The sequence below is a fragment of the Eumetopias jubatus genome, unplaced genomic scaffold (genome assembly GCF_037043125.1).
Source record: "Eumetopias jubatus isolate StellerSeaLion01/CBP00866 unplaced genomic scaffold, mEumJub1_p1.0 scaffold_13, whole genome shotgun sequence".
NCBI classification, from domain to species: Eukaryota; Metazoa; Chordata; class Mammalia; order Carnivora; family Otariidae; genus Eumetopias; species Eumetopias jubatus.
In genome coordinates this window covers 112691956-112704271 of record NW_028274819.1, presented here as the reverse complement: position 1 = coordinate 112704271, position 12316 = coordinate 112691956, and the positions used below count along the sequence as shown (strand labels likewise).

Sequence of the window (12316 nt, the reverse complement as noted above, 5' to 3'; positions counted from 1 at the left end):
TCTCGTTTTAATCCTCAAGAGAGTCGGGCCCCAAGAGCTTCAAGGTACACATTAGAACCCAGTCTTCCTCGCTCCCAATCTAGTGTTCTTCCCACCTCATTTCCAAATAGTGCTCCCAGTGGGGCAGAGTCTGAGGAACTGTGAGCTCCGCCTGGGGAAGTGGGCCCATCAGCCCGAAGCCGACCAAACCCTGGCAGAGCTCCTGTTAACATGACCTGGGACAGTTACTTCTTAATTCTGAATGTAGTCTTTCTACAAACAAAGCAAAACAGTGAGGGAATTACATTCACCAAGAAATATGGGCAAGAAAAAGGAATAATTTAAATGGATCCTCTTTGTGTGAGGAAAGCCTAAAATTACACCAAAAGACAAAATGTACTATATAATAATGTCTGTTGAAAATATCCTTTTTATTATAAACAGTATAAACGCTTCCTGACACATCTTGCAAATATGATACACTTTATTTTCTTCGCCTGAATTTCTGTGAACAACAGGTCCCAGCACATCCGAGATCACCTGTGGCCGATCCCCCACTCAGTGAGCACCCCACGCCGGGCAGGGTAAGCTGCGCCGGGGGTGAGAGAAGAACAAGAAGAGAGGGAGAAGCACATTTCCACGTCTTACAGGAGGACTGTAGTCCAGCGGGATGTTTTCTTTACTTTGGATGTCTCCGTTTTAGCATGCTTCCAATTTATAAGATACACTTTATATTTTCAGAAAAGAGCCTCTTTATCCATGCTGAACTGGACAATTAAAGCAATTATCTAGGTGAGACAGGGCTAGAATACTACCTTTCATCTTAAAGAATCAGTTGCTTTATGAAAGAATGATGCCGTGGCCTCTGATTGGTGTGATAGCCATATTAATTCTTTGATGTTTTTGGAAGACCGGAAGTGTTTGAATACAAAGAGAGATGGGCTCTCTTTATCTTGTAGAACATGCAAAAAAAAAAAAAAAAAAAAAAGTCTCCTTTGAGAGTAGGCCTGGAATCACAGTCAACAGTGAGAATTAAACCGAACCCACAGGCCACATCTACTGTCCTCGGCATTGGGCCCTCTCTCTCATCTGGAGTGACTGATCCTAGTGTCAGGAGGAAGGGGGGCATGTACATTCAAATATTCTCAGTGCAAAACCAAAATTACTTCTTTGGAAAGTTGTCCACAATAGCTTTATTACAGATATTTCCCTTTGGTTTCTGTCTGTTTGTGGTACCACATGCTCCCTGCAAATTCCATTCTCATACTATTTTACACTTTTTAATAAAGATGATTCATTAATTACATAACTGTGACTTGCTTCTATGCCTTTGCAAAGTTTCCTTATAAATATATTTAAACATTATGCTAACTCTCTTTGACACACCACGTCCCATTTCTGTTGTGGGAAATACCGTCGACTGCTGCTTCTGTGTAGTGCGCAAGAATTAGGTGATCTTTACAGTCTCTGAATATTCCATTACTTTAAAATTCATTGTGGTTCCAGCCACATGTCACTGTCCAGATACCATCTAGTCAAAGATAAGTTACCAAAGCTTGTTCACAGAACTAAGCTTTTCCCCCAACATCCCCATCCCCCGCACCTAGTATCGCTGGAAGTATTCTCTCAAATGCTCTCCAGGATTTAAATAACAATATTTAAAAGACACTTAACACCACAACAGGGAATTTGCTGGCATGACGCGCACAATGCGCTTACTCCAGATGCTGTATTCAAACTGTATGGGCCCATTGAAGAAATAGATATAACCTATAAGGAAAAGACCAAAAAGAAAATTTCAGAGTCTGAAATCAGTAAGAGTTTACGCCAGCTCACGTTAAAAGTACAACCTGTTAGATCCCATTGTTTTTTAAGATGCCAACATTTATGTTTAAAACCCTACGAATGCCTTACTATATTGCTTATGGTTTAAGGGAGGAAAAAATGTACAAGGTTCCCAGGTCTCCTGAATTATCACCCTGAAATCGTGGTCATCTTGCCATGAGTTCCAGTTTTGATGCTTGACATACTGATACTAGTTATTTGAATTTGGAAAAATGCCCCTTTTCATAATTAAAGCAAAAATAACTATATAGTTACGGTAGTCGTTTGTCTTTCTATATAAATGACTCCCCACTCTACCCCTGATTTAAATTATGGCAATAATTTTTGACTGTTGGCATCACTAAGCATAACTTGTTTAAGATTTTATTTATTTATTTGAGAGAGAGAGAAAGAGAGAAAGCACATGAGAGGGGGGGAGAGTCAGAGGGAGAAGCAGATTCCCCGCTGAGCAGGGAGCCCGATGCGGGACTCAATCCCGGAACTCCAGGATCATGACCTGAGCCAAAGACAGTCATTTAACCAACTGAGCCAGCCAGATGCCCTCATTAAGCATAATTTAAGATAGTGTTGGGGCACCTGGGTGGCTCACTCGGTTAAGCATCTGACTCTTGGTTTTGATTCCGGTCATGATCTCAGGGTCATGAGATCAAGCCCCATGTCCGGCTCCATGCTTAGCGGGGAGTCTTCTTGAAGTTCTCTCTCTCCCTCTGACCCCCACTTTCTCTTCCTCTCCCTCTCTCAAATAAATAAATAAATAAATAAAATCTTTAAAAATAAGATAGTGTTTAAAGTTTAAAGAATTAGCAATCATTTGAGCAACACTTTCATTTATTCTAAGTGTGTTATGTTTTGTTTGCTGCCTACATAACTATTCCTTAACTGCCATAAGTTTCTTAGCACCTTTAAGTCCTGTATAAAACTGCTCTCTAAGGGAAATACTTTGAGGGGCTACAGAAAACCCCCATTGAGATCAGCATGATGGAACTAGTTACCGTTTTTCTGATAGACGGCATCCACTTTATCACCAATGCCCGGGAAGTCCTCTTCTATTAACCTGGGGTAGTCTTTATCCATGACCTGGTTATTTTCATCATAGCTACGTAGTAAGAAAAAGAAACTCTTAAGTAGGCCGTATTTCTTAGAAATTGTTTCAGAAATGATACAGTGGATATCATGACACCTTTCAAAATGGACAAGAGTTGGGGCACCTGGGTGGCTCAGTCGTTAAGTGTCTGCCTTCGGCTCAGGTCATGATCCCAGGGTCCTGGGATCGAGCCCCACATCAGGCTCCCCGCTCAGCGGGAAGCCTGCTTCTCCCTCTCCCACCCACCCTGCTTGTGTTCCCTCTCTCACTGTGTCTCTGTCAAATGTATAAGTAAAATCTTTTAAAATTTTTTTTAAATAAAAAAAAAAAACAAAATTGATAAGAGTTGTAAAAGTTAAGTCTGTTTAGAACATCTGGTAGCTTTTGTAAATTAGGAATTATGATATTGGGTGCATTGTGGATGCTTGCTGAGCATTTGTTACCTTGTCTAAAGGCCATCTTTGAAAAGATAATCACAAGATCATTTCCACTTCACAAACTGCATATCTGTTATAAACGTGTGTTATTAGGAAAGTGTTCTTAGACCAAAATAAATACGTGTTTGTGCATTGAACAACTATGTACTGATCTCCCACCATGGGTGAGACAGCTCGCTAAGTGCAATAACGGATGCCAGAATATTGGATGTATAACTCCTGGACTAAAAAGTTATCAGGGCATCTGGTGGTTTTGAAGCTAGGCGGGGGAGCATGGCTTGCCCCTACCATTGCTACAGTTCCATAATCCACCTCCCCTGCACACAGGCACACCCTAGCAAAGCACACACATCCTGAAATTAGCGTAGAACAGCCTCCCCTCATGCACCACTGTTACTGTTACTGATGAGAGTTTCCTATCCTCGAGATATGTTCCAATAGGTGAAAGACAAGAACCACTGAACTGTGGAGAGAGGTGGGACATGTCTACAAGGCAACACTAAGCAATGGAAGCCAAGCATCATGACAAGGAGACATCCAGGGCCATGAGAGGGTATGAGAAGAGACAGCCTGTGAAGGGGTGCTCCAAAAGACTTTGAGGTTAAATGGTATTTCCAGTTAACTTTGACCAGAGGGTAGAATTTCAAGAGGGAGAGATGCAAGGGAAAGACCTTCCAGCCAAATGGGGGGATAAAAGCACAGCGTGTTTGCAGTCTGGTAAGTCACACGCCCTCATTGCACCACAGACCTTATCTAGGGCATAGGGCCTGGAACAGCAGTACCGGGGAGAACTTGGTCATAGTATTTAGACAGTAGTGAATGTCATTGTCAGAAATAAGGAAGCCAAACAGCAAAGATGACACAGATGGGAATGTGTGCATGTGTGTGTACACATAAAGTAAAGCTACTGATTTAAATCTTTCAAGTGTGGGATTCCTATGAGATATTCTCATTCCCAAATATATATATATGGCTCTAAGCTCTTAAATGTTGCCAGTGTCAGGGCTGCCTTCATATCAACATATGTTCTAAATATTCCAACTCCCCCTGTCCTTCAAAAAGGGGCTGACTTTAAAAACCGTGGGCCCAGCAGCTTCCTGGCCAACCTCTCCACTGGATGAGCATGACAGAATTATTTAAACTAGTGAGAGCAGTGTAGGACTCACTTGGCCCGTGTGACACAGGGTCATGGGTCAGTAAACATGGTGGCCGTACCTCCAGACCTGGTTTCCCGAGAAGAAGAGTGTCTTCCCTGTGTCCTCAAAGTGGACAGCTGCGCTTATCTTCTTAACCTCTTTTGGAAATCCCAGTTCAGATATTTTTTGGGGATAACCTTCCAGAATGTCATAACCATTAAGAGCCCAAAATTTTCTGCCTAGAATAAGTGAAAGAATGGTTTTATTATCCAAGGTAATCTATTAGGACTCACATTATGTAGATATTTACTTTAACAAAGAAAGACTCATTTTATACATTTTATACATTTAGAAATCAGTTAGGGTCTGTGGTCACCATGTTTATGAAACACAGAAATATGAGCGTTCTTCAAACAAAAAAAATAAGACTTAAAATGCTAACTTCCTGAGTATAATTACCAACCAAATATAATTAATTTGGCAACATATTACCTCTGATTGTTAATCTGGAGCTGTGTGGAAAATGTATTAAAATTTCTTCACGAATAAGCAGGGCAGAGGGAACATTGAATTAGATTGAAAACTCAGATTTTTATACCAGATAGAAAGTGACTTTATTATAGCATTAATTGTAATAGTCAAACAACAGAAACAATGTCAGTAGAGTGCTATGTAGCCATTATGAATGATGATCATGAAGACGGAATAGCAGTTTGGAAAACTGTCTGTGATTTTGTGTCAAGAGAACAAGTAAAATATGAAAATGTATATATACTATGAATACAAATATTCAAAAATACATATTACATATGGTGAAGGACTACCCAAAAAAGGTGAGAAAATGAAATAAATCAACTTTTCAGAAGAGGGAATTATGGATAATATTTTTTTCAATGTTTCAAGAGGTATATTGTCATAATGTCTGCTCAGCAAATAATTTTTAAGAGGAAGTAAGAAAAAACTGACATGACTGCTCTACAACAAATAGTACATTTGTAAGGATAAGTACTAATGCAGATTTTTACTTGTCAAATTTGGGGACATTTGGTAGAAAGGTTCCAAGTATGTTCTGCTTAATATTTTGTTATGCTTGGCTCTTAACTTGGGTATTTTTTCAGGAGTGGTCATTGTGCTAAGACTCCAGGAGCATCAAGTTCATCACTGCCTGCCCTGGACATGTGGGGAGAGGCTTACCTCTAAAGATGAAGATAAGGTCCCGGGAGGGGTGCTCATATGCAGCATCGATACGGTTGGGAAGTTCTGGCCAAAAGGATTTTGTTAAGAACAGCTCCACATCAACCAGCTGAGGATGCAAGCGCCAGAAGAATCTAGCACCAAAGTGAAAATACAGAGTTTGCTGTGAGCAACTGATGAATGAATAAGTGAACAAATGAACAAACAATACTAGAACAAGGTAGAAGTGAGAAATTCATATCTCGTTTTTTGTTACCCCTAGGTTCAGGTTGTAAACACTCTCTCAAATTTCCACATGTGTCACCAGAACAAAAGTCTTTCCAGACCCAAAGGAACTCAAGTGGACGTTGTCACGGTTTACTGATATGGTAACTGATTTCAATACTTGTGTTTTCAAATAAATAAATTGGGTTTCTATATTTACTTGGTTATCTTTATGAGGAAGAGTGCCACCAGCATTGCAAAGAGAAGCTGCATCATGCCAAGATTAGCCATGGAAAAGTAAAGTGTTTATCCATTAGTCATTTATTTCATCTGAAACATGTAAAAAAAAAAAAAAAACCCAAACTACCAAAAATCTATGATTTTTGCTGTTAACGTCTCCTTTGGAAATGTGACTGAATGTTTGGCTATTTGCAGACACAGCCTCACAAATGTCCATGACATGCAGATTGTGTAAAATAAGATCAAGAGTACCTGTCTTTAAATATCATCATTTCTCCTCGGAGACTGGTGATGGCATCAAGGGATAAGGAGGGATCACATTTGTCTGGTGTTTTGGGGTGTTTAGGGTTGGGGTCTTCATCTCCTGGGCCTGCAGACATGAAGCGAAGAAGGTGGTGAGGTCAGACTTCCTGATGCCCCGCCCCTGCTAGTGGAGAGTCGCAGGGTCCCCTCCAGGGAGGGTAGGAAGTCCTCAGCTTCTACAACCAGGATCCAAACACCGGGCAATTCTACTTCCTTCCTGCGGGGTCACCAAGCTCTTGTGGGTGGGCCTGCTCCTCCTGCTTCCATCCTCAAGACCCCTTGAGGTTCTTCTCAACTACATCTTTGGGTTTCTTGAGGTTGGTGATAGAAATGGGTGGATGGGGAAGGGAACGAAACTCAGAGGAAACCTTCCCCATCCTTGGCACAAGCTATGAACAGGCTGCTCTTGAGATACACATTTCTCTTCAAGCCACTCCTGGGGGCACACCGTCCCTGTGGGAGTCCTCACCTCTGCTCTATCTCTTGCCTCTTTTACCAACTAGCAACGTCTGACACCATCACTTCACCAGTTAACCCCAGTACCGCTTCTGTGAGGGAGCAGCCAGGCCTTCAGCAGCCCTGATGTGCCACGAGTTTGTAGCTTTCCCCCAGCTCAGGTGAGTGCAAAACAGGTGCCATGCATGCACAGTAACAATTCTGAGCTGCTGCTTCTCCACCTGGTTCATATTAGTTCTATCATCAAGTCCCTTGGTCACAATATTGTAGAAATAGTAAGAAACACAAAGCACTTGCCCACACCTACACAAGCTGCTGTAGTAGATTTCAGTCCAGAGGGGGAATGATGGGCCAGGTGCCATGAGCAAGGTTTTTGAGCTCGCTGCTCTAGAAGTGTTTACATTGATAACTTTAACTCTATTAATAGAGGCAATTTTGCTGGTTTGAGGTGAGGTTTAATTATTTTATAAATATTATTGAAAATTTGGAAGAAAAAAGAAGGAAGAGTTTCTTACAATGGTCATTGTAGATGTTGATTAAAAGTCACCACAGTCCACCTGAACAGATCCTACGTTGGCAAACTGACATGGTTGAAGGAATACCCAGAATTTATAAAAGCTGGTTAAGACCACACTTTCACCCTCAGCCATGGTACTAGAGATATACTATTTAAGTGCTACAGGGTGTGGTTTCTTCATTGGTTAAATGGGGAATAAAATATTTTCCTTCCTTATGTCAGAGGTGTTTTTTGGGACTCAAACATACCTTGCAAGGTATAAAATACAAATAGGAATCTGCAAAATCTTTGGAGAATAGAGTATTTTCTACTTGAGCAGATGGTCTGATTCAGAAAGGAAAACTGCACGTCTTCCCAGGTTTTAATAACAGAACCAGGACAGCAATATTGGTAATGATAAATTCACTGATAATTTTGCAAGTAAATGTATGCATCTATTCTGTTTCTAGACTGATAAATTAAGAGTTACCATAGAGAGACTGGATCCCTTGTACATCGTCATCGGGAAGTGTAAAGTGGCTCTTGCCAGTGTAGGTGTAGATGGGGAACATGAGTGCTCCCGGGTCCTTGGAGTGGTCGAGACCTAAGGAGTGGCCAAACTCATGGGCAGCAACAAGGAACAAGTTGTAGCCTGTAAGAAAACAAAGCAATGATGAGAAAGCAAGGCAGTGACCAGTTAATGGACGGAATGCTATTTTCTTTGCCTCTTTCTCTTTCTTGGCTATTTCACTCTTTTTAATATTCAATATTTGGTTGCTCAAAGGAAGATTCAAAATATTGAATTAATCCTTATAATTTAATGTTCTCTTTGATTATAGCTGCCTACCTAATTAGAATATCAACAGATTGCTCTCAAATAATTGGGAATCAGTGAGGATTTACTGGGAAGGCACTAGGAATCTTGATGCGCTGATTGTTTTCTCAGGGCAGGTGAGGAAAGTGGACAATGGAGGCTTTGAAGAAGGAGTCATGGGAAGTCACATAGGGAGCTAGCTATCAGGGCGTTTCTAGAACATTGTCTAAACAAGAGGCATCATGCAAATGGATGATGACCAATTATGGAGCATGCACTAAATAGGGTCTCTGGGAATCTACTTGGGAATAAATTCCAACCAACTGATCCTTTCCAGAATATCTCTAGACTCTAAAGTTTAAAGGAATAGAAACTCTGGAAATGATTGGCCAACTTTCCTCAATTTTAGAAGACTACCGTGTCACTGTATTTACATTATTTCCTCTAGTCATTCTTTCTACCAATTTCTGAGCCTCCTAATACTGATATTTTAAATTGAAAAAAAAAAGATAAAAAGTTGAAAAAAAACCACATGGAATCTGGAGTCAGTGGTTTCAGTTTGACCTTAAATACCATTTGCTGTCAGAGCCTATGCCTGAAGAAAATGTATAACCAACTTAGTAAATCATGCAGACCATAAGAGCGATCAAAGTTCACACAATCTGAGTAAAAAGCAATTCTTCATTGAAATGACTAGTGATAGATCCCATTCCTGGCCTTTAGCTGAAAAATCAATCATGGTTTGTTTATGAATATTTTCATTCATTTCCGTTAATATTTCAAATACAGAACTTATGCAGGAGCCTAAAACTGAGGTTTACTGGGGCTCTATCTTAACAATACTAGATGTTACTCTTTCTTCCTAAAATCATTCTTACCTGTGTAATATTCAGAACATAAATACGTAAATTCTCACCTCTCCTTCCAAAGATATGTTGGAGGCATTGAAGCAGAGGCACTGGTCAGCCAAGGCCCAGTTTTACTCTTTGGAATAACAATTCTTCCAATTTAAATGAATAATAACAATTAGCTATCTATGAAGACTACCTCTAACTGTCACAACCAAGGGTCAATATAGTTCCATAGGTAAGTCCTAGTTGGAACAGTCTTGCTCTTCTTAAATTAATATTCCCAACTCTTTTGAGCTTTGAAGATTCATCTACTGACTGAATTCATTCAACACTGAGTTTCATTTTGCTCTTATAAGTATAATTTTTATCTGGTCTGTCTCATGCTGTTTGGAGTAAGACACCATCTTGATTTGTTGGAATAGTATTTATAAAATCAGTGATATAGATATGTCTGAAACAAGTAACTCATATAACAGAGAACAGAAAACAGATTACACTTTTGTGCCATTAATGTTTCTGTCAAGGAAAAAAAAAAAAACTACTTCAACTCACATCCAACTCATCTGTGACCTGCCTAACCAGCCCCAATAGTTTTTAGGTATGTATTTGTAATAAACTGTACTTCCTAAACACACTGAAAGGTAATCCACAGTAACAACACCTTGATTGACAGAAAGACATTTTGGTCCTAATTCAAAGTTAGCTAGTATCCCTCAAGTCGCTAAACTAAACTGTTCACTTTTAGTGTTTCACAAAGGTCTGTAGAAATGTCACTTGTAGAGACAAATAAGTATAAGATAAACTTTTAATTTTTTGAAAAATATAACCAACTATCAAATATAATTTACAGTATGCTTCTTAACTTCTTATCAATGTGATCACTGTCTAACCCTAATCTAGTAATCATGAATCATACCTTTATAAGAAATATTACCTTTGGAACTACTTGTCCAAGTTTCGTCATCATCAAAATGGGCATCTCCTCCATAGTTTGGCCCAGGAGGAAAAGCATGAGCCAGCAGACCAGAGGGTCCATCAAATGGGTAGAAGTCGCCATGCTCTACACACAAAAAGCAAGAGTTAAGAATCTAATTATATCCAGCAGTGCCTGGCACAAATGCTTGGTGAATTCTGTAGAAAGTAATGAATGACTGAAAGAAGGAATTAAAGAATGGAGACAATTAGGGAGCAGAATGTAAAAATGTCTCTCAAAAATGATTCTGCATCATTACCTTTAATTCCAAAAGAGATCATGATATCAGCAGTGCCATCATGAAGTCTGGTAAAATTCAGAGGCGTCACATCTGACCAAACTTTGAAGGCTTTTCTGAATGCCTTTTCAACTTCAGAATGAGTCAGATCAGGGGTATAATTCACAATCCTATTCAACAGAGAAAGTTTCAATTACATTTTTGGAAGGAGAAATATTTGAGAATATATATTTTCTTGGAATACTGCTTTTCAACTCAAAATGCAGTGGCTTCTTTAAAAGTTCTACTAGAGGTCCAAAGTTTCAAAGAACTTATCAATTATGATGCCATACAAAGATAACAAAATGAATTCAATCAGATATTTGAGTATCTCCAAATATCTGACCACTTGGAATCTTACATTTAAAGTATTCAGATATGTAATGAAACTTGTATTGTATGATACAGATTTGGAATTGTATTACTGTGATCTAAATAAATGAAATAACTTTGCCAAGTTCCTAGAGAGAGTAGGACTCTCCATTTTTAAGCTCTCTTTAATAAATATGCCTCATGTAGTACATTTGCAAATTTTATTACACCTACTTTTACTTCTAATTTGATTTCTTTTCTAAAAACAAAAAATACCTTGAGATTTCCAATGAAAAATAATGCTAGGCTAATGTAACAATAATAGATGTCATGACACATTCTCACCAATAGTATTAAAGTTATTGCTGGAATTATTTAACTTCTAGTTAAATATTTAAAGCCTACTTAAAAAAAAAAATGGGACCAAACATGTTCTGTCATTTATAGCTTGTGCTGAAAAATAGGCATTTAATACTATTTTAAAAACTAACAAAGATTAAAGAAAGATAGCCTCTGATTTACCTGTAGGTTAGATTCGTCTTGGACCACTTGAGAGTTCGGGGGAAAACATTGTACTCGCCCACATCGGGGACCCCACATCTTGGTTTCTTCATGATGTCCAAGGTGTTATCATCAAGTTTGCCGGTGACCTCTAAGCCGAAGAAAGACTGCATTTCTCGGAGCCTGTCAACCACGGAGCTTGCTGCAGACTTCTTCAGGATTCCAGCGGGATTCAGGGGATAGTAGTAGGATTTCAAGTAGCGCTGGAAAAGAGACCAGAATGGCCTGCTTTTAAAAGAGAAGGGCACTTGTGAGATGTAACACCCCACTGGGACTGGCAAGATACTCTACCTCTGCAAGCTGGAAGTCTTCCTCGGACAGATCGTCCTCACCATTGCTGGGAAGAGGCAGGGACCAACACTGAGTCCAGCTCCAGAAGAGGAAGGCAGCCAGGATGCCTGGGAGCATCATGATGGTTGTGCCTGGAGGCTCTGCCTTCTCCCAGACAAGCACCTTTACTTTTATAGACCTGCAGTGGTGACTCATCATTTATGGACAAGTTCCCGCTTCCTAGTCCGTTGAAGGTAAACATGCTTACATGGCGACTTTTTTTTTTCTCCCAAGAAGTGTGGTTTGTGGTAGAATTTGAGGGAAATATAAAATGAGGGCATCTCTCATTTCAGCAGGGTCTCAGAAACCATCTGGCAAAATAAATGGCCTCAGCATATTTATGGATACTGTGGGAAGAAGCAGAAAGTAGTAAAATTTTCACTTTACTGAGCAAAAATGTTTTTCCCTCTGGAGGAAAGGAGCTACTTTCAATTTTTTTCAGATGAGAGTATCAAGATGATGCTCTTAACTTCCTTAGAGACACTTAATCCTGCTTCTAGAAGATCTATAACCTGGTGACTTCTAAACATCATTTTCCCTAGAGCGATTCCAGAGGGAGACATTGTGTGTACCTGAGGGCCACAGAATTGGACCAGACCCCAGCTTGGAGGCTCAGAAGGACTAGGGCACATCCACAGGACTAAATGCTACATTTGAAATTTAAAGGCACTGGTGTGACTCTCAATGAACACGGAATCCTCCATGAATTCCCTACAGGTCCAGGAAGAGGTAGAAGACGATATGGGAATATAATATAATGGCTAACCCATACTGAGGGATTACTACCTGCTAGGCTTAAAAGGCATGATCTCATTTAATCTGTA

At 39.7% G+C, this 12316-nt stretch overlaps 1 protein-coding gene across 1 annotated transcript; it reads right to left on the bottom strand.

Moving 5' to 3' along the window:
* Positions 1 to 1648: 1648 nt before the first annotated feature.
* MMP13 (matrix metallopeptidase 13) lies at positions 1649 to 11570 on the bottom strand. The gene is made up of 10 exons (XM_028105939.2): positions 11454 to 11570; positions 11124 to 11365; positions 10272 to 10420; positions 9974 to 10099; positions 7865 to 8026; positions 6372 to 6489; positions 5676 to 5809; positions 4561 to 4720; positions 2817 to 2920; positions 1649 to 1749 (listed from the first exon to the last, which is right to left on the bottom strand). Exons 1-10 carry the CDS (start codon positions 11568 to 11570, stop codon positions 1649 to 1651), a joined length of 1413 nt encoding a protein of 470 aa, XP_027961740.2.
* Positions 11571 to 12316: the final 746 nt, after the last annotated feature.

Excerpts from the sequence above, each read along its gene's own strand:
- MMP13 (XM_028105939.2), bottom strand. The coding sequence starts at position 11,570 with ATGCTCCCAGGCATCCTGGCTGCCTTCCTCTTCTGGAGCTGGACTCAG. Across the intron at positions 10,100-10,271 it reads GATCTCTTTTGGAATTAAAG|AGCATGGCGACTTCTACCCA; the intron begins GTAATGATGCAG and ends TTTTGTGTGTAG. Across the intron at positions 8,027-9,973 it reads TTGGACAAGTAGTTCCAAAG|GCTACAACTTGTTCCTTGTT; the intron begins GTAATATTTCTT and ends GTTTTCTTACAG.